We start from the raw sequence: 22,460 nt of genomic DNA, 5'->3' as shown, positions 1-22,460 counted from the left end.
AGCCAGGAGACAAACCAGAGACAAACCAGAGGCAAACCAGAGACAAACCAGAGGCTTCTAAGCTGTCTAGCCAGGAGACAAACCAGAGACATAGCAGAGACAAACCAGAGACAAACCAGAGGCAAACCAGAGGTCTCTAAGCTGTCTAGCCAGGAGACAAACCAGAGGCAAACCAGAGACAAACCAGAGACAAACCAGAGGCAAACCAGAGGTCTCTAAGCTGTCTCGCCAGGAGACAAACCAGAGGCAAACCAGAGGTCTCTAAGCTGTCTAGCCAGGAGACAAACCAGAGACAAACCAGAGGCAAACCAGAGACAAACCAGAGGCCTCTAAGCTGTCTAGCCAGGAGACAAACCAGAGACATAGCAGAGACAAACCAGAGACAAACCAGAGGCAAACCAGAGGTCTCTAAGCTGTCTAGCCAGGAGACAAACCAGAGGCAAACCAGAGACAAACCAGAGGCAAACCAGAGGTCTCTAAGCTGTCTCGCCAGGAGACAAACCAGAGGCAAACCAGAGGTCTCTAAGCTGTCTAGCCAGGAGACAAACCAGAGACAAACCAGAGGCCTCTAAGCTGTCTAGCCAGGAGACAAACCAGAGACAAACCAGAGGTCTCTAAGCTGTCTAGCCAGGAGACAAACCAGAGACAAACCAGAGGCAAACAAGAGATCTATAAGCTGTCTCGCCAGGAGACAAACCAGAGACAAACCAGAGGCAAACCAGAGACAAACCAGAGGCCTCTAAGCTGCCTAGCCAGGAGACAAACCAGAGGCAAACCGGAGACACACCAGAGGCAAACCAGAGGCCTCTAAGCTGTCTAGCCAGGAGACAAACCAGAGACAAACCAGAGGCAAACCAGAGACAAACCAGAGGCCTCTAAGCTGTCTAGCCAGGAGACAAACCAGACACAAACCAGAGGCCTCAAAGCTTTCTAGCCAGGAGACAAACCAGAGACAAACCAGAGGCCTCTAAGCTGTCTAGCCAGTAGACAAACCAGAGGCAAACCAGAGGCCTCGAAGCTGTCTCGCCAGGAGACAAACCAGAGGCAAACCAGAGACACACCAGAGGCAAACCAGAGGCCTCTAAGCTGTCTTGCCAGGAGACAAACCAGAGGCTTCTCAGCTGTCTAGCCAGGAGACAAACCAGAGGCAAACCAGAGGCCTCGAAGCTGTCTAGCCAGGAGACAAACCAGAGGCAAACCAGAGACACACCAGAGGCAAACCAGAGGCCTCTAAGCTGTCTCGCCAGGAGACAAACCAGAGGTAAACCAGAGGCCTCTCAGCTGTCTAGCCAGGAGACAAACCAGAGACAAACCAGGGGCAAACCAGAGGCCTCTAAGCTATCTCGCCCAGAGACAAATCAGAGACAAACCAGAGGCCTCTAAGCTGTCTTGCCAGGAGACAAACCAGAGGCAAACCAGAGGCCTCGAAGCTGTCTAGCCAGGAGACAAACCAGAGGCAAACCAGAGACACACCAGAGGCAAACCAGAGGCCTCTAAGCTGTCTAGCCAGGAGACAAACCAGAGACAAACCAGAGGCCTCTAAGCTGTCTAGCCAGGAGACAAACCAGAGACAAACCAGAGGCCTCTAAGCTGTCTAGCCAGGAGACAAACCAGAGACAAACCAGAGACAAACCAGAGAAAAAACCAGAGGCCTCTTAGCTGTCTAGCCAAGAGACAAACCAGAGACAAACCAGAGGCCTCTAAGCTTTCTCGCCCGGAGACAAACCAGAGACAAACCAAAGGCAAACCAGAGGCCTCTAAGCTATCTCGCCCGGAGACAAACCAGAGACAAACCAGAGGCCTCTAAGCTGTCTAGCCAGGAGACAAACCAGAGACAAACCAGAGGCAAACCAGAGACAAACCAGAGGCCTCTAAGCTGTCTTGCCAGGAGACAAACCAGAGACAAACCAGAGGCCTCTAAGCTGTCTAGCCAGGAGACAAACCAGAGACAAACCAGAGGCCTCTAAGCTGTCTAGCCAGGAGACAAACCAGAGACAAACCAGAGGCAAACCAGAGACAAACCAGAGGCCTCTAAGCTGTCTTGCCAGGAGACAAACCAGAGACAAACCAGAGGCAAACCAGAGACAAACCAGAGGCAAACCAGAGACAAACCAGAGGCCTCTTAGCTGTCTAGCCAAGAGAGAAACCAGAGACAAACCAGAGGCCTCTTAGCTGTCTAGCCAAGAGACAAACCAGAGACAAACCAGAGGCCTCTAAGCTTTCTCGCCCGGAGACAAACCAGAGACAAACCAAAGGCAAACCAGAGGCCTCTAAGCTATCTCGCCCGGAGACAAACCAGAGGCCTCTAAGCTGTCTAGCCAGGAGACAAACCAGAGGCAAACCAGAGGCCTCTAAGCTGTCTAGCCAGGAGACAAAGCAGAGGCAAACCAGAGGCCTCTAAGCTATCTCGCCCGGAGACAAACCAGAGACAAACCAGAGGCCTCTAAGCTTTCTCGCCCGGAGACAAACCAGAGACAAACCAAAGGCAAACCAGAGGCCTCTAAGCTATCTCGCCCGGAGACAAACCAGAGGCCTCTAAGCTGTCTAGCCAGGAGACAAACCAGAGGCAAACCAGAGGCCTCTAAGCTGTCTAGCCAGGAGACAAAGCAGAGGCAAACCAGAGGCCTCTAAGCTATCTCGCCCGGAGACAAACCAGAGACAAACCAGAGGCCTCTAAGCTGTCTAGCCAGGAGACAAACCAGAGGCAAACCAGAGACAACTAGCCTGGGTTGAAATCCCGACTCAATTATAAACTGTCGTTCCAGTGTTTCACAAGCAGGTGATTCATCAGTATGTGCCATCCGTCTTGGGCATCCCATCAACCGACATTAGTTGGTGGATGTTCAAGACCCCACGATGTCCTTCACAAGGAGTAGGCGAGCAATGGCTGGCACCACAAACAAAATTCTAAATTCCTGCCGTAATCTTGTGTTCCACCTGTCCCAAGGGACCCTAACCTCCCCCCAAGGGGGTCGCTGAATCGCTACGCCCCTTAGCAAGGTATGGGGATTAGTATTAGTAGTAGCATTCTAAGCTGTTGTAAGTAGAGCTGTTAGGGTTAGGGTTGGGTGCAGCCTTGGGATTAACCCTAACAACCTGGTGATGTACCACATGGTTTGGTGTACACATGTTATATGTACACAAAATGGTTGCACCGCTGCCCTTAGGGAAATGTGGGACCCCACTAAAATTCTGCCTATGAAAATGGACCACTGGAAATTCCTTTAAACTATAATAAAAAATTCAAGGATGGACGACCCTGGTGGTAAAAGCTGAAGAAGAAAGAAGAACCACCTTTAGAGGCAATTTTTCCCCGCAGAGCAGGGGTTGTCCTTTTTCGAACACCGTGGTCCCCTTTTTGAAGCAATGTTTTATGGTCGGATGCCCTTCCATGGTCGGATGCCCTTCGTGCCAACAATCCTGTTGGTCGCCTCTTGTGACACACAGGAAATTACCAGTGAACTGGTACTCACTTTGCCGACCTCGGAAGGAAGACAGGCTGAGTCAACCCCCCTGGTGTTGATTCGGCGATCGACCGGGATTGAAACCCAGGATCCTCGGATCCCAAGCGGGCACCCGAACCGCGAAGCCGGGATTCTAACCCAGGATCCTAGGATCCCAAGCCGGCACCCGAACCGCGAAGCCGGGATTCTAACCCAGGATCCTAGGATCCCAAGGCAGCACCCTAACCGCTAAGCCGGGATTCTAACCCAGGATCATAGGATCCCAAGCCCGCACCCTAACAGCTAAGCCTGGATTCTAAACCAGGATCCTAGGATCCCAAGCCGGCACCCTAACCGCTAAGCAGGGATTCCAACCCAGCATCCTCGGATCCCAAGCCAGCACCCGAACCGCTGAGCCGGGATTCTAACCCAGGATCCTAGGATCCCAAGCCAGCACCCTAACTGCTAGGCCGGGATTCTAACCCAGGATCCTCGGATCCCAAGCCAGCACCCCAACCGCTAAGCCGGGATTCTAACCCAGGATCCTAGGATCCCAAGGCAGCACCCGAACCGCTACGCTGGGATTCTAACCCAGGATCCTAGGATCCCAAGGCAGCACCCTAACCGCTAAGCCGGGATTCTATCCCAGGACCCGAGGATCCTAAGGCAGCACCCTAACCGCTAAGCCTGGATTCTAACCCAGGATCCTAGGATCCCAAGCCGGCACCATAACCGCTAAGCAGGGATTCTAACCCAGGATCCTCGGATCCCAAGCCAGCACCTGAACCGCTAAGCCGGGATTCGAACCCAGGATCCTAGGATCCCAAGCCGGGACCTGAACAGCTAAGCCGGGATTCTAACCCAGGATCCTAGGATCCCAAGCCAGCACCCTAACCGCTAGGCCGGGATTCTAACCCAGTATCCTAGGATCCCAAGCCGGCACCCTAACCGCTAAGCAGGGATTCTAACCCAGGATCCTCGAATCCCAAGCCAGCACCCGAACCGCTCAGCTGGGATTCTAACCCATGATCCTCGGATCCCAAGCCAGCACCCTAACCGCTAGGCCGGGATTCTAACCCAGTATCGTAGGATCCCAAGCCGGCACCCTAACCGCTATGCCGGGATTCTAACCCAGGATCCTCAGATCCCAAGCCAGCACCCGAACCGCTAAGCCGGGATTCTAACCCAGGATCCTAGGATCCCAAGCTGGCACTCCAACCGCTACGCCAGGATTCTAACCCAGGATCCTCGGATCCCAAGCCAGCACCCGAACCGCTAAGCCGGAATTCTAACCCAGGATCCTAGGATCCCAAGGCAGCACCCGAACCGCTAAGCTGGGATTCTAACCCAGGATCCTAGGATCCAAAGCTGGCACTCTAACCGCTACACCGGGATTCTAACCCAGGATCCTCGGATCCCAAGCCAGCACCCGACCCACCAAGCCGGGATTCTAACCCAGGATCCTAGGATCCCAAGGCAGCACCCTAACCGCTAAGCCTGGATTCTAACCCAGGATCCTAGGATCCCAAGCCGGCACCCTAAACAATAGGCCGGGATTCCAACCCAGGATCCTAGGATCCCAAGCCAGCACCCCAACCGCTAAGCCGGGATTCTAACCCAGAATCCTTGGATCCCAAGCCAGCACCCGAACCGCTAAGCAGGGATTCTAACCCAGGATCCTAAGATCCCAAGCCAGCACCCTAACCGCTAGGCCGGGATTCTAACCCAGGATCCTAGGATCCCAAGCCAGCACCCTAACCGCTCGGCCGGGATTCTAACCCAGGATCCTGGGATCCCAAGCCGGCACCCTAACCGCTAAGCTAGGATTCTAACCCAGGATCCTAGCATCCCAAGCCAGCACCCCAACCGCTAAGCCGGGATTCTAACCCAGGATCCTAGGATCCCAAGCCAGCATCCGAACCGCTAAGCCGGGATTCTAACCCAGGATCCTAGGATCCCAAGCCAGCACCCTAACCGCTAGGCCGGATTCTAGCCCAGGATTCTATGATCCCAAGCCAGCACCCCAACCGCTAAGCCGAGATTCTAACCCAGGATCCTCGGACCCCAAGCCGGCACCCTAACCACTAAGCTGGGATTCTAACCCAGGATCCTAGGATCCCAAGCCAGCACCCTAACCGCTAGGCTGGGATTCTAACCCAGTATCGTGGGATCCCAAGCCGGCACCCTAACCGCTACGCCGTGATTCTAACCCAGGATCCTCAGATCCCAAGCCAGCACCCGAACCGCTAAGCCGGGATTCTAACCCAGGATCTTCGGATCCCAAGCTGGCACTCTAACCGCTATGCCGGGATTCTAACCCAGGATCCTCAGATCCCAAGCCAGCACCCGAACCGCTAAGCCGGGATTCTAACCCAGGATCCTAGGATCCCAAGCTGGCACTCCAACCGCTACGCCAGGATTCTAACCCAGGATCCTCGGATCCCAAGCCAGCACCCGAACCGCTAAGCCGGAATTCTAACCCAGGATCCTAGGATCCCAAGGCAGCACCCGAACCGCTAAGCTGGGATTCTAACCCAGGATCCTAGGATCCAAAGCTGGCACTCTAACCACTACACCGGGATTCTAACCCAGGATCCTCGGATCCCAAGCCAGCACCCGACCCGCCAAGCCGGGATTCTAACCCAGGATCCTAGGATCCCAAGGCAGCACCCTAACCGCTAAGCCTGGATTCTAACCCAGGATCCTAGGATCCCAAGCCGGCACCCTAACCGATAGGCCGGGATTCCAACCCAGGATCCTAGGATCCCAAGCCAGCACCCCAACCGCTAAGCCGGGATTCTAACCCAGAATCCTTGGATCCCAAGCCAGCACCCGAACCGCTAAGCAGGGATTCTAACCCAGGATCCTAAGATCCCAAGCCAGCACCCTAACCGCTAGGCCGGGATTCTAACCCAGGATCCTAGGATCCCAAGCCGGCACCCTAACCGCTAAGCTAGGATTCTAACCCAGGATCCTAGCATCCCAAGCCAGCATCCGAACCGCTAAGCCGAGATTCTAACCCAGGATCCTCGGACCCCAAGCCGGCAACCTAACCACTAAGCTGCGATTCTAACCCAGGATCCTAGGATCCCAAGCCAGCACCCTAACCGCTAGGCCGGGATTCTAACCCAGGATCCTAGGATCCCAACGCAGCACCCTAAGCGCTCAGCCAACATCACGCTGTGGTGACAAACTTGATTACATTGGTTACATTATAAGTTAAAGCTGGTTGCATTGGTTACATTATAAGTAAAAGCTGGTTACTTTGGTTACATTGGTGTTACGGGGTCCTCCCCTATCCCCTGGTCTCGGTAAACCTCCGAACCCCGAGAGGGTCCCCGGCAGAAAGATATGTTATCCTTGGTTGAAATCAATCAAATCAATAATGAAACCACACCAAGGGTTATGAACAAACAATAATATATTATAAATCACACCGGAATCACGACACAAATAATAATAACAATTCGCACTACAATCACTATTTTTAAGATGGTACCACCTTATCTCGTCCTTTTAACCCAAACGCGCAGTACTCCCCCAATGTCTCTGTACCCCTCCAAGGCGAGGTCGATTCGCTCCCGCGATAGTTGGATCAATGTCCGATCACAATCAGTTGAGGACGATCAAAGCAACCCACAGGTCACGTGATCCACACCCAGCACAATAGCGGCGGAATGGGAAACCTCCCAAAGACGCGCTCCGACGTACACGTTTGCAGTTCAATCAACGAGTCTCTGTATAATCCTCAAAAGCCCCTTTCTTGCACAGCCGTCCCCGGTAACCCACCGGGGAATACTGCCCGGCCGACGCGACAAAAACCTGTTCACGGCAGGTTGCGCGCGTGGCGAAGATGGCGGACGGCTTTCACTCGAACCGGGGCTTTGAGGCAAGGATACTCCGGAACCTCAATGAGGATACCCGACTACACAGGCTCCACAGCACTCTGGCGATATCTCCTATCGCCCGAACTTCCTTTCAAGGACGCAGGGTCCAATCGCCCTGTACGCTCCACCAATCGGTCCGGAGCTTCAACCAAAACGTCTTTTCACGATCTCCTCCCGCCTCTTCCTCCTCGCTCCACCTCTTCCGGTCACGATCCGGATTTCCGGCCACATTTTACCAGGAGCGCTTTTAAACCTTTTCACCACAATAACCCTTTCCCTTAAGCCACAATAAGCATAATATCTAGAACCAACAATGATAACAATAGCAACCATAATTAGGGCCGAATCCATAACACTTCCCCCCCTCTTGAAAGAAAGTTTGAACACAGCGAAAACTTTCTTTGTAGGCAAATTCTTGAAACCAACACAAGTAATCAATGTTTCCCCAAAAATAAAGCAACAAAACTTTCACACCACCCACAGAATTCCCAAAATTAATTCGCTCTGGACAAAGCGTCAGCCACGACATTGTCCCTGCCCTTTACATGTTCAATTTCCCAGTTACCCCTGCAAAGCCAAACTCCCTCTCATCGACCTCTGATTTTTACTTGTAGTTTCTTTTGAATGAAGGTTAAGGGGTTGATCAAAAATCCAAAGTCAAGCCAATCGATAGAACTTTTTCTGGGAGGCCGAGCTGAGGGCCAGGTTCCATGGTGGTTGGGTGGTGAGGCCTGGACATATTCACTACCTGGACGCCTTTAGGAACGTGGAGTTCACGGTTAGTCCGTGTAGGAAAGTTCACTACATGGACGCCTTTAGGAATGTGGCGTTCACGGTTAACCCGTGTAGGAATCTTGGCTCGGCTGCTCCACAGCATTCAGTGCTTCAACTCTTTCTAACTTTCCTAACAATCACAGTTGGACCACTTGTCACAGTAGTCACCTGAATGGTGGTCTCCTTCTCGGCCACTGCTCTGATAATCCTTCCTTCGGGAGCTGTCGTAACTCTGGAAGCCTCCATAATAATATCGATTGCAGCCACCACCACTACTACTCCGTGGTCCTCCTCTGTAGCCCCCTCGACCCCTAGGAAATGCCTTCCCTACTGTGATGGTCAGACCCTCCAACTCCTTGCTATTCAGATCCTTTTCTGCTTCTCTGGCGCCCTTTGAGTTTTCAAACGTGACAAAGCCAAACCCTCTTGACTTTCGTGTCTCCGTGTCTTTTATCAGCAGCACTTCCAAAAGCGGTCCATATTTGCTGAAGGCAGACTCTAGAACATCTTCCTTTGTTTTGAAGTTCAGTCCATCTACAAATAACTTGCTAAATTTGTTGCCATCCCTAACTGGTGTGGAGTTATTTTCCCTACTGGGCTTTTTAACAACCATCGGGTTACCATAGACTTGACCACCGGCCAAATCATTCCCGATAACAACAGATACTCCCTCTACAGGAAGCGTGGCTTGTAAACCGACGGTGACCGGTCCTGACACCAAATCGGACTCCAAATGGATGACATGAAGTGGAGCACTAACACAGCCACCAATCCCCTGTAAACGAACACTATCCACAGTTGCCGTCTCCTCGGACCATGGCAAGATGCCTTCAAGCATTAAAGATTGATGTGCTCCTGTGTCCCTCAATATCCTAACCAGTCTCCGGTTAGTCGAGGCTCCGTCCAGTGACACAAACCCCTCTGAAATAAATGGTTGGTAACCCTTTTGAGGGCGATTTCTCACAATGGCCATCGCATTTGGAGTCGTACTGGTCGAACTCCACTCCTGATTTTCCTTTCCCAGAGCATAACAGTTGGACATCAAGTGTCCAGGTTTATGGCAAAAAGTGAAAGTAGGCCCGGAGGAGAACCTCGTGTTCTGCCAAGGCATGGGGGCTGCAGTCTGTCTCGAGCCCCCCGGACGATAGGTCTGTCTTGGAACCGCAGTCTTCTGATTTCTAGAAGTCGTGGTGTCAGAGTGGTCCTCATTTTCATCTCGAGGCTGCCCCCATGGATTTTCATTCTCCGCCCCTGATGTACCATAGCTCCCCTGGCTAGGTCTGGGCGAGAAGTTCGGTTTGTGGAACCCCATCCTGTGTGTTAAAGCATAGTCATCTGCCATGGTTGCTGCCTCGTACAGCTTTGGTACTTTCCTTTCCTCCAGATGAACTTTAATGTCCTCGTGGACACACTGTTGGAATTCCTCCACCAGGATCAATTGTCGCAATAGTTCGAAGTCTTTTCCAACTCCTTTTGAATCGCACCACCTATCAAACATGGTTTCTTTCAATCTGGCAAACTCCACATGGGTCTCACTCTCCCTCCTCCTGGCCTTCCGGAATTTTTGCCGGTAAGCTTCCGGGACCAATTCATAGGCTTTGAGGATGTGTTTCTTCAATACCTCGTAATCTGCACATTGGTCAATCGTTAAAGCCGAATAAATCTCTTGAGCTTTACCCACCAGAACACTTTGCACTAGTATGGACCAGTACTCCTTAGGCCAGTTTAACAGTCGAACCACTTGCTCAAAGTGTGGAAAAAACTTGGCTACCTCCTTTTCATTGAAGGGTGGGACCAGCCTCACATGTCTGCCAGCATCCCAGGTGTCCTGACTAGGTGTCGAACCAGTCGGCATGGATGGTACCTCTCCCCGTTCTTTCATTACATCCAGCTCCTTGAGTTCAATTTCCTGCTGAAGGGCCATTTCACGATCCCTTAACTCCCTTTCGGCTTTTCTCTCCTCTGTTTTTTTTTCCTCTATCCTTTCCTGGAGTTCTCGTTCCACTCTCTTTTCCTCTGCTTTCTTGTCTTCTAACCTTTCCTGGAGTTCTCTTTCAACTCTCCTTTCCTCTGCTTTTTTTCTCTTCTAACCTTTCCTGGAGTTCTCGTTCCTCTGCTTTTTCCCTTTCCTGGCTCTGTAATTGCATCTCCAGTTTCTGGAGCTCCACATTTTCTTGCTCTTCTGGTAACCAATCCCAGGCTACCTCTTCCCATGTTTCTAATCCCACCATAGATTGTATCACCACTGTCTGCAACTCTGCCTTCTTCATATTAGTTCGGACCTCCAAGCTAAAATGTTTGGCCAATTTCAAGAGGTCTGATTTTATTAACGCTCTGAACTGTGCTTCACTAGGGGTCACTGTAAACTTCTCTGCGTCAAACTCCATGGTGACTATTGCTCACCTGTTAACCTTCACACAAGAAATGTAACAAAAAAAAAAAATTGTTTGTTTTTTGGAAAAATTTGGGAATGTTGGAACAAGTTCCAAATTTGGGAATGTTAGGGAATTCTTTTCCGGACTAAATCTAGGTAATTTTATTTCCTGGACGCAGACCCAATTTCGAGTCCACGAGTCAATTGGACGAGCCCCCAATTTCTGTTACGGGGTCCTCCCCTACCCCCTGGTCTCGGTAAACCTCCGAACCCCGAGAGGGTCCCCGGCAGAAAGATATGTTATCCTTGGTTGAAATCAATCAAATCAATAATGACACCACACCAAGGGTTACGAACAAACAATAATATATTATAAATCACACCGGAATCACGACACAAATAATAATAACAATTCACCCTACAATCACTATTTTTAAGATCAGATGGTACCACCTTATCTCGTCCTTTAACCCAAACGCACAAGACTCCCCCAATGTCTCTGTACCCCTCCAAGGTGAGGTCGATTCGCTCCCGCGATAGTTGGATCAATGTCCGATCACAATCAATTGAGGACGATCGAAGCAACCCACAGGTCAAGTGATCCACACCCAGCACAATAGCGGTGGAATGGGAAACCTCCCAAAAACGCGCTCCGACGTACACGTTTGCGGTTCAATCAACGAATCACCATATAATTCTCAAAAGCCCCTTTCTTTCACACCCGTCCCCGGCAACCCACCGGGGAATACTGCCCGGCCGACGCGACAAAAACCTGATCACTGCAGGTTGCGCGCGTGGCGAAGATGGCGGATGGCTTTCACTTGAACCCGGGCTTTGAGGCAAGGATACTCCGGAACCTCAATGAGGATACCCGACTACACAGGCTCCACAGCACTCCGGCGATATCTCCTATCGCCCGAACTTCCTTTCAAGGACGCAGGGTCCACTCGCCCTGTACGCTCCACCAATCGGTCCGGAGCTTCAACCAAAACGTCTTTTCAGATCTCCTCCCGCCTCTTCTTCCTCGCTCTACCTCTTCCGGTCACGATCCGGATTTCCGGCCACATTTTACCAGGAGCGCTTTTAAGCCTTTTCACCACAATAACCCTTTTCCTTAAGCCACAATAAGCATAATATCTAGAACCAACAATGATAACAATAACAACCATAATTAGGGCCGAACCCATAACAATTGGTTACATCATAAGTAAAAGCTGGTTACTTTGGTTACATTATAAGTAAAAGCTGGTTACTTTGGTTACATTACAAGTAAAAGCTGGTTACTTTGGTTACATTATAAGTAAAAGCTGGTTACTTTGGTTACATTATAAGTAAAAGCTGGTTACATTATATTTGACGACTGGAAGCTTCCAGATGATCTTTGTTCATTTGATGCATTTTCCTCCTGCTTTCTTAACCTTTTGCTTCGTGCTGAACCTCTAAACTCGGAGCGATCGCGGCCTAGCTACCCGGTGACTTTACCTGTACGCAGACGCGGCGGAGACATCTTGGTGCTTCACGTCAACAGGAAAGAAGGCGTGGGCAAAGTGATCGCCAGACTACAGGCCCAGGTAGCAGAGAAGTACAGGTAACTTGCACTGGAGTCCCATGACCACAACAACCCAATGTCTTGTGTATCTTGTAAGTCGCTCAATGGGAGTTTTGGTGATGAAGCTCTTCAGTAGCTTTGGAGTTTGTCCGTCAATCAGACAGTTTTGCTTGTCTCTCCTCGTGTCGACAGTGTTCTGAGGTCAGCAGGTGCGGTGTTGGGTGGTACCGTGGTGTGCAACCACACGTCCTCCCTCGGATCCACGATGCTCTCCATCTGGCATCCCTGGAGCTCAGATGACTTTGAACTCTTCTACCGTTTTCACGATGACTTGCAGGCTCTGAGCAGACCTTCAAGGACCTGTAGCTGAGACAAATGAAAGTTTACTTACCTGTTTGAACTCTGTGATCCACGATGTCCGGTCACCTCTTTGTGATTTGTGTGTAAACCACGTTGGGTTTTTCTTCCAGCTGAAATAATCAATGAAAATAATCATCCAGACACATGACCCCCCCCCCCCCCCCCCCCCATAGCTTGGAGAATGTGTTTCAACAATCAGGGAACTTTCATAATTAAACAAGTCTATTGTGAGAAAGTTGTGACGTGTAAATTAAAGGGCATTCACCTTGTCCTGAAGTACATATCTCTTGTTGGGAGTCAGTGAAATTTCAGCTCTGCTGGCAGCATGGCCTAGATTCTAGACTCCACAGGTATGCACACTCACCTCTGAGCTGTCTTGCCTGGGTTCGAATGCCGACCGAGCTATAAACTGTCATCAATGTGTGTACCGTCCCTCAGATGGACGTTATACTAGGCCTCGCATGTGCCAGCACTAGTTCATGGACGTTGAACTAGGCCTCCCATGTGTCAACACTAGTTGACAGACGTTAAAGATCCCATGATGTCTGTTCGCGAAGATGAGGCGAGTTATTGCCGGCACACTGGCCAAATTCCAAATTCCTGCTCCAACCCACTGGGGGCACCGTATCAGCGGCCCAGCCGTGCTCCCAGCAATGACGCAACTACCAGCTGCTACGAGCAACTACCAGCAACTACCAGCCGCTACCAGCCGCTACCAAAACTACCAGCAACTACCAGCCACTACCAGCAACTACCAGCAGCTACCAGAAACTACCAGCCGCTAATAGCCGCTACCAGCAACTACCAGCAACTACCAGCAACTACCAGCCGCTACCAACAGCTACCAGCAACTACCAGCAACGACCACCCGCTACCAGCTGCTACCAGCAACTACCACCCGCTACCACCCGCTACCAGCAACTACCAGCAACTACCAGCAACGACCATCCGCTACCAGCAACTACCAGCAACGACCACCCGCTACCAGCCGCTACCAGCAACTACCAGCAACTACCACCCACTACCAGCCGCTACAAGCCGCTACCAGCCACAGACTGCCTACAAAATGAGATGAACTTCAGGACTGGTACCTCAACTTCAATAACAAACAAAATAAGTTTTACATGAGATTTTGAACGAGGATCCTGTAAATGTGAATAATAACATGATTTTGTTTTATTTTAAAATAGAATAAAATAAAGACAAAAATGGAGACTTGTTCTGTGGTTATTAAACACTTTCATCCCATGTTCCTCCTTTTCTATAGTTTGCCACATGACACATACCCTTATATAAAGGGGTCTTTTCTAGGCCCCTGGCATTTTCCCCAAGATACATTATTTTTAAATAAGAACAAAATGCATTTGTTCTTCGGACAAGACTTTATTTAAGATGATATAAAAGACTTGAAAAAGTAAGGGGGAAAAATATTCAACCCAGACAGAATTTGAACCCACAATCCCCAGCTTGGGAGTTCTGATGCTTTATCCATTAGGCCATTGAGCCAGCACGTTAGATTTTTTTGGTTAACTATTTTGAAGGGGTATAAAGTGTGTATATGTGTATATTTATATATATATATATATACATATATATATATATATATATATATATATATATATTTATATATATATATGTGTCATGCTACCAGATTCTTGTACCAGATGCGCCAAACATCTACTGCATATAAACGCCGTTGAAAGGCAGCGCCGCGTGTTTCACCGTTTTCGCTTCCGGATTGATCGTTTATCAGCAATAAACTTCCGTAAATACATGTATACCTTTATTGGCCATCTGGTGACTCTGCTGCTGTTGGTGGCAAGCGTGCCAGGGCAACCTGCTCTCACTGTAAGCCAGCTGGCCATCGCAGAAGCAACATGGGTGTTGTGACCTGTCCACTACTTGTATGACAATCTGATTCATTTTGTTGACTCATGATTGAGACAGACATTATAGTTTGTGCAATTGATAAGACCTGTGCATGCTGCTCAGTGCTGTGCATCCAGTGTGCATGATATTTTATTCATATACTAGACAAAGAATATCGTTTACTGAACAATGCTGTACTTGTATGTACTTTGGAATTAGGCTCACAAGACAATGACTTGACCTTTAAAATCACACTTCTGGCGGCCAACTTAATATCCCGTGGGGTTTTCAAGTGTAAGTAGTATGATGCCACATGCATTTCTTGTCCTTCATGGATAAGTCAAGCCTTGTGTTTTTTTTTTGTTGTTTTTTTTGTATACTGAATCGAGGCTCGTGAAAGAGCGAACATTTATTTCACAAACAAATCAACCAGACAAACAAAATATACAAAAAGAGGGAGCGTAAGACAAGATGGGGAGAGAAGGGGAAGCACACAACCACAACATTTGAGAGCAGGGAGAAGTGTGGGAGGGAGAGGGCTTGGGGGGAGGAGGCGTGGGAAGGGGGGGGTGGGGGGGGGAGAGGTATAAAACACAAGGGGACCGAAATTAGCGGGGGTAGAAAAGATCAAGGTTTTGGATGGGGGAGGATAAGAGATGGTGGTGAACAGCTGTTTTAAAGACCTGGAGGGTGGAGTGGGATTGAAGAGAGTGAGGGAGTTTGTTCCAGAGGCGGGACAAAAGAGGAATGAAGGAGTGAAGGTGAGCAGAAAGTCTTGATTTTGGCAGTTTAACCATAAGAGGGTTGCAGGCAGATCTTGTGCGACCTGTAGGAATATTTGGGGGACAGAGCCCAGAGAGAGCTGAGGGGGCAAGGCCAGAGAGGAGTCGGTAGAAGACGGAAAGACCACCAACCTGCCTGCGGTGAGTGAGTGAGAGGCCCTTGGAGTTAGCTTCATCGCGGGAGATTCCAATGATTCTGAACGCTTTGGCTTCAACAGCGTGAAGACGAGCTAGGTGTGAGGCAGGAGCACCAGACCAGAGGGGAGAGCAGTATTCCATAGAGCTGCGGATGAAAGCCTTATATGTGGTGAGGAGCTCAGGTGTGCCAAGGAAGGACTTCGCACGACGGAGGATGCCCAGTCGGCGACTGGCTTTGGAGGCCAGATTTGAAATGTGGTTTTCCCAGGAAAGATCATGGCAAATAGTGAGACTCAAAAGCTTGAGTGACAGAACTTCTTGGAGAGGATTATTCAGAAAGTGGATGGGAGGGTTGTCCAGTTGGTCTTTTCGGAGAGGCATGGTAAGAGTGTGAGATTTATCAGGATTGAAAGACATGTTCCATTTGTTTGCCCAGTCTGTGATTTTGTCCAGGTCTGCAGAGAGTGAGGAGGCTGCAGACTGCCGATCTGAGGGATGAGGAATGGAGCGACAGAGAGTAGAGTCGTCAGCAAAGAGATAGAGAGGATTTTCAAGAGAGTCAGAGAGATCATTGATGAAGACCAGAAAAAGCACAGGGCCCAGAACACTACCTTGGGGAACTCCAGTAGGAAGAGGAGATGAGAGAAACCCATTCAGGGCCACACGTTGACTACGACCAGAGAGGAAGTCCGCCAGCCATGCGTGGAGATTTCCATGGATACCAAAGGAGGAGAGTTTGGTGAGCAGAGCAGGGTGCCAGACCGTATCGAAGGCACGTGAAATGTCAAGGGAGACAGCTCTAATTTCCTGTTTGGCATTGAGGGCCTCCATCCATTGTTGAGAAAGCAGAAGCAGCATGTCCAGAGTAGAGTGACCAGGTCTGAAACCAAATTGATGATCAGAGATCAAGCCATTGGAGAAGAGGAAAGATTTCATATCTGAAGCAATGATGGATTCCATGACTTTGCTGATAATTGGGAGAAGGCTGATTGGTCTGTAGTTGCTAGGATCTGTTTTTGCACCTTTTTTGTGCAAAGCGGTGATGTTGGCTGATTTCCAAGCAGATGGCAGATGACCTTGAGCAAAAGAGAGGGTGAAGAGAACAGAAAGAGGGAGTGAAAGAGCGGAAGAACATGATTTTAGGACCCGTGGGCTGATGCCGTCAGGACCAGTTGCAGAATCAGAGTCGAGGGTTGACAGAAACTTTTCCACCTTGTCAGGAGGAAAGGACACAGAGTCCAGGAGCAGCTGGGTACGACTGGGTACGGTGGGTACAGAGAGGGATGGGTTTGGGACACAAGATTTAGAGGCAAACACAGAGTTGAGGCATTCAGCTTTTTCACGTGCGGAGTCAGCCGTTAAGCCGTTTGAGGTGAGGGAGGGGATGGAGGGGGAACAAACACCAGAAACAGATTTGACCAGATGCCACCAGGATTTGGAAGAGGGAGACAGATAAGAGAGTTCGGTCTTGAGAATGGTGAGATATTGTTTGCTGGCTTTCCTGAGGGTGGACACACACTTGTTTCGGGCTTTGTGAAAGGAAATGAGATTTCCTTCCGTTGGATTTGCTTTCCAGGAGACGAAAGCAAGTTGTTTCTGGGCAACAGCCTCACCACAAGATTCCGTGTACCATGGACGGGAGGAAGGGTATGACAACTGAAGACGAGATGGGATAAATCTGTGCATGAGAGAGAGCAATTTACTTTGAAAGAATTCCCAGGATGAGTTGATGTCAGAGGCGGTAGAGATGGGAGACCAGTCCAGATGATTGATGGCTGCTTGAAGACCGTGCCAGTTGGCCTGAGTGAAATGCCAGACTCGTCGACGCTGAGGAGGCTCTCTGAGAATGGTCAGAGAGATGTCCACTTTGACAAGCACATGATCAGATGAGCCGATTGGAGCAGAAGAAGAGCAGCAGACATTTTCAGGGAAGTTAGTCATAACCAAGTCCAGAAGAGAAGATGCTCCGTTGACTGAGATCCGGGTCAGGAAATTGACAGATTGTATCAGTCCCAGTGAGTCGCAGAAGTCCTTTGCTGAAGAGCCATGGCTGGTGAGAGAGGTACCCACACCCAGCCAACTGGCATGGAGACAATTGAAATCACCACATATGAGGAAGAGAGAGTTGGGATGGGTAGATAGAAGTTGGTCCATATTAACAGACAGCGAGATGTAGATGGAGTCATCACTGTTTGGTGGACGGTACAACACACATATGAACAAAAGGTTGGAGCGAAGGGGAAGCCGTAGCCAAAGGTATTCCTGGGGGTGAGGTGGAGAGAGGGCAATAGGGGGAGTGAGGAAGAGAGTTTTTTATAAAGATAGCAACCCCACCTCCATGACGAGGCTCAGGTCTATCATACCAGAGGTGGGAGTAACCTGGGAGAGATACCAAGGCATCAGAGCCATCATGAAGGAGGAAAGTTTCTGTTAAGCAGATCACGTCTGGTTTGTCAGAAGCAACCTGCATGGAGAGATCAGTCAAGTTTGAGCGAAGGCCCCGGATGTTTGAGGTCCATACCGTTAATGAAGAGGAAGGGGGAGCATCGGGTAAAGAACAGGGGGTTTGGGAGGGGTAGGGTAAGATGTGGAAGAGGAGGAAGAGGTAGGGAGAGCTGTTGAAGGTGTGTCAGAGATTTCAGAGATTTCAGAATAGCTTGGAGAAAGGGAAGAATGGGGTGGACAAAAGGTTTGATGGAGATTGGGTGAGGCACAGTGAGGTGTTATTTGAGGAGGGGGAAGAGCGAGGCAGAAGGTTGGGGGAGATGAAGGTGAAAGTTGGAAGGGGGAAGAAGCAGGGAGGATGCTTTGAGGAGGATAGCCATCTCTGTTGTGACCTTTATGTACACTAACTTCTTGTAAATGGTGCTTCACCAAACATGTGTGTGAAAATTCTATACATGTAGGCCTACTCGTCATTTTGCCTTGATATTTTGGCATGACAGCTTGGGCTAGCGTACAGATGGGGGGGGGGGGGGGGGGGCGAGGATTTACAGTATTTGTGCACAGTTGCAATGCAGATTATGCTTGAAGATTCAATGCAGATTATGCTTGAAGATTCAATGCAGATTATGCTGCACATAATAAATACAGCAGTAGTAGAAGAAACATGAGCGTGTTTGTTTCGCATAAATTTCAATTAAAATCAGTGCTGGTCACAACTTATTTGCTAGGAAAAGTGAAAAATACAGAATATTGGCAAGGTGCCAAAAAAATTTGGCACTCGGCCAATAACTCTTATGGTACTTTTATTTACTTTACTTGTCCAACATGCTTGAAAAAAACCTTTAGAACCCTAGAAATTGATTCTGATTGTAAATTACTGTTTGGTATTTTTCGCGAAATTTTCTAGATTTCCTGGCATGAAAAGTTGAAAAACTTGACATTTTGGGGAACACATGAATATTTAAATTTTTGTTTTCATGCATTTGTAATTGCCCAATTTAACCAACCCTGCTATTTTATGGAGGTACAGGGTTGGTACTTTAATGCTGCAGGTAGAACTCTAAATCCATAATTTGAGCATCTGGTACAAGAATCTGGTAGCGTGACACAATTATATATATATATATATATATATATATATATATATATATATATATATATATATATATGTATGTATGTATGTATGTATGTATGTATGTATATATATATATTGTTGCGGATTTGAGAATCCTGTGTTTTTTTGTGTAAATGTCACCCTCTGTAAGTAGTGTAATGATTCCTTGTAAATACCTCCGTAGTGTAAAGGTCAAAGGTCGTCCTCTTAGTTAATCCATCGCAAGCACGTAGGCCACCATATACCCTTCTAAATAGTTATTTCTTTATTCTATGTTAGTATAAGGCTCTGTTTCCCATTAGTTGACTCTGCATTGCATCGAATTGAAATAGGATAGATCCCCTTACAATTCCCCCAAAACCTCCATTTACAACTGCGTCATTGCCATTCGCATTGTCAGCGCCTTTGCCTCCATTACGCACGTGGTCAAGCCTCGGAGAAGAAGGGGAAGGAGCTACATTACGGGCGTGGCCCGCACCTCGTCATCAGGAGGTGGAGCCAGGAAGCCCTTGCGCCCAACCAGGACTCGGTGGGCACGGCTTGTTAAGGTGTGGTCATGGCTTGGTAGGGCGTGGCTATATAACCCCCAGCGCGACGCCCCCACGTGAGACGATTGAGGAAGGAGATGACCGAGGAAGCCCCCACCAGCGGATGACCGAGGAAGCCCCCCACAAACTAATGAGTAAGGAGTCCACCGCAGCGGAATCCACCGCAGCTTTTGACCATGGCAGCTTTGAGCGTTGACGGCAGTTGCGGCCGCCAAGCAACGCCGCCGTGTGGATACGATTGAGGAGGGTCGGCGGCTGCTGACCTCGAGCCGCGCAATCATACCAACCACCCGCATCCTTCCTGCCTTGTGATCCCACCTCCTCGTCCGTCCAGCCATCCACCTCCTGCCATTCATTCCTATCATCATTCCCCGTGTAAGTCTGATTGTCGTCCGTCCTTTATGTTGTCTGGGGTATAAGTTAAGCCTGTTTAGATAAGCTAGTATTGCACTGTGTCTTCTTCTTCTGTAAATTATTTTCGTATTTTTCCTCCTCCTTGGTTTCTTTTGACTTGTACATAGTAATTGTTTAATAAATCCCTGTTCTTCCTACCTTGCCTTCTTTCCTTTACATCCGTTTCGTTTTAGTGATTTCCCCATTGAATACCTGTGGCACGATTTGGCCAACATTCAGAATCGGGTCTAGTGAATGCTAATGGTTCAAGCCACGGCTGCTAATCCGCTCGGCAATTAACATCTAGTCTGCGGTCTCGGACGAGGTTGCTCACCTGCCTCTCTGGAGGGATATGGGCAGCTTCAGGACTCACGTCGGTCAGTCGCGGACAAGGGGATTAATCCCCCCTTCTTAAGGGGAAAAGGGGCCGACGGGGAGATCCGTAAGAATTGGTGTCAGGAGCGAGATTCGGACCTGAAGTGCGCTTAGCGCACTCAAAATTATGAGTGGCCCAAAATTTTATTTTAAACATCCAAATTTAAAATCGTGCCATGGATGGTCAAGGCGATCAGGTGCCGGTGGGTGAGTTAGAAGAGGGGTTAGAAGCGACCCAGGACCCCATGGAGGAGGTGGCAGTAATGATGGAGGAGGAAAGCAATATGGATGTGGTAGCGGAGGCTTCAGGTGCACAAGATGGCGCCCTCGCGTACGAGGTTTCGGGCACACAAAATGGCGGCTCGCACGAGGTTGTGGCAGCCACGCCCGCGGCGCCGGTGAATTTGAACCTCTTCATGGTGCAAATGGAGGCCCTCATGCTAAAGATGGGTGAGTGATTAGAAAGTAAAATAGACACCCAAAAGGAAGAAACGACGGCTCAGGGTGAGCGATTGGGAGGCCAAATGGGAGCAATGAGGGACGAAGCAAGGGGTACTAGTGCCCAAATTGGGGAATTGATGAATGACATGGGAAACCAAATTGTAGGATTGGAAAACAGAATGGGGGAGCGATTAGAAAATCAAATTGGGGGATTAAAAACGGACATGGGAAATCAAATCGGGGGGCTAGAAGCTAAATTTGAGGGTTTAGACAATAAATTTGGGGGTTTAGACAACAAATTTGAGGGGTTAGACAACGGGATGAAAGGGGTGAAGAATGGGTTAACGGGGTTAGAAAACACCATGGAAGGCAAATTGAGGGAAATAGGGGAGCAATCCGCCCGGAAAATTAAACCAATGGGAGATCAGATAGAGGAGGTGAAAATCGGGTTGGAAACTAAATTGGATGCCTAGAGGAATGATTTGGAACAGATGAGGGCAGCATCTACCAAAGAGATGGGAGAAATGGGGGAGGAGATCAGACGAGGTGTGGGCGAGGAAGTCGCGGGGGTACGCGAAGAGGTAAAGCGAGGTGAGGAGCGTATGGAGAAAGAGGTGAGAAATAGTACGGCTAGGTTACAGGGGGGCATAGAAGATCTGACGAGGGGAGTAGAGCAGCTGACGGTGGGACAAAAGGAAGTAGTGGACCAAGTGGAAAAGAACACGGCGGTAATCGGGGGGTTAAAGGCGACACAGAAAGAAATAAAAAAGGAACTTATAGCGACAAAGAGGGAATGTCAGATGGTACATGAGGGGTTGGCAAAGAGGTTGGACGAGGTAACAGAAGCAATGGAGATGAAAGAACGGGAAGTAAGGACACACATAGAGACGACCAAGGTGGCATTAGAGGAAGAAATTGAGGGGGCGCACCTGGAAATGAAAGAGGTGAAGCAAAAGTTAGAGGAAGTGGAAGAGGGGGTGAGTGAAATTAAGAAGAGACGGAGGGAAACTAAGAGAGAGATAAAGGAGGAGGTGATGGAATATGTGCAAGGTCTGTGCTCTAATCGTGATGATGTGCTTACTAACCAAATAAAGAGTTTGCAGGTGGCGGAGGAGGAGCAAAGACGAGGTGCCGAGGTGAGTGGCGATATACTCGAAAATGTATATGGTGTGAGGGGAGATTCAGTCAGCTTGGGTGTTGGTTTAGACCCGGGTGTTCGTGAGGGACCAATGGTGAGGTGTATGACTGGTCTGGAGTGCATGGAAAGAGGAGGTGTGCGAGGATGTCCGACTATGGGGTGTGTGAGGAAAAAGTGCACGCCGAGGAGTGAGTGTGCTGTCGAGAGTGAGTTGGTCGTGGCGCGGGTGCGGGGGGGGCACCTTGAAGCGCGTGATGGGGAGTGTTACAGGGGATGTAACGGAAGAGTGCACACCTGTGATGAGTGTTACGGAGGACGTAACAGGAGAGTGTGCACAAGAGGATGCATGAGAAAGGTGTGTAACGGACGGGGCATGATAAAAGAGTGCGCTGTCGAGAGTAAGGGTGGATTGCCAACCGAGTGTGGTGGTGAGAGTGGCGAAAGCGACATGGAGCACGAGTTGGTTGTAGCAGGTGAGAGAGGATGCACACCTGGAATGGAAGGATGCACACCTGGAATGGTCGAGCGTGTGTGGGAATGCACACTTGAGTTGGTAGTGAAGCACGTGATTGGGTGTGCGGAGGAGAGCACACCCGTGGTTGTCAGAGAGGATGTGACCCAGGAGTGGGCGCATAGAGGTGTGTTGGTGAGGTGTGCGAATGACGAGTGTGTGCCAAGGTGTGCGGTGATCAGGTGTGTAGCGAAGTCGGTGAGCGGAATGAGTGTACCTGGGTGTTGTGTAAGAGAAGGTGCAATGACGGAGTGTATGGAGACACTTGGATGTGCGAATAAGGAACGGAACGCGTGGTGTGAGCATGCAAGTGAAGCGT

At 49.5% G+C, this 22,460-nt stretch overlaps 1 protein-coding gene across 8 annotated transcripts in view; it reads left to right on the top strand.

The window, feature by feature from the left end:
* The window catches only part of LRRK1 (leucine rich repeat kinase 1), a 281,256-nt gene extending 267,656 nt beyond the window's left edge, over positions 1 to 13,600 (top strand). For 7 of the 8 annotated variants that reach the window (XM_078771695.1, XM_078771694.1, XM_078771701.1 and 4 more), the window contains 2 exons: positions 11,971 to 12,066; positions 12,220 to 13,600. In XM_078771695.1, coding sequence (XP_078627821.1) covers positions 11,971 to 12,066; positions 12,220 to 12,397 — 274 coding nt within the window. In that variant the 3' untranslated portion in view covers positions 12,398 to 13,600. The remainder of the gene's footprint in view (positions 1 to 11,970; positions 12,067 to 12,219) is intronic. The other variant, XM_078771696.1, reaches the window with a different exon arrangement.
* Positions 13,601 to 22,460: the final 8,860 nt, after the last annotated feature.

Source organism: Myxine glutinosa, chromosome 2 (genome assembly GCF_964187855.1).
Source record: "Myxine glutinosa chromosome 2, kmMyxGlut1.1, whole genome shotgun sequence".
Lineage (NCBI taxonomy): Eukaryota > Metazoa > Chordata > Myxini > Myxiniformes > Myxinidae > Myxine > Myxine glutinosa.
This window is presented reverse-complemented; position numbering and strand designations above follow the sequence as displayed.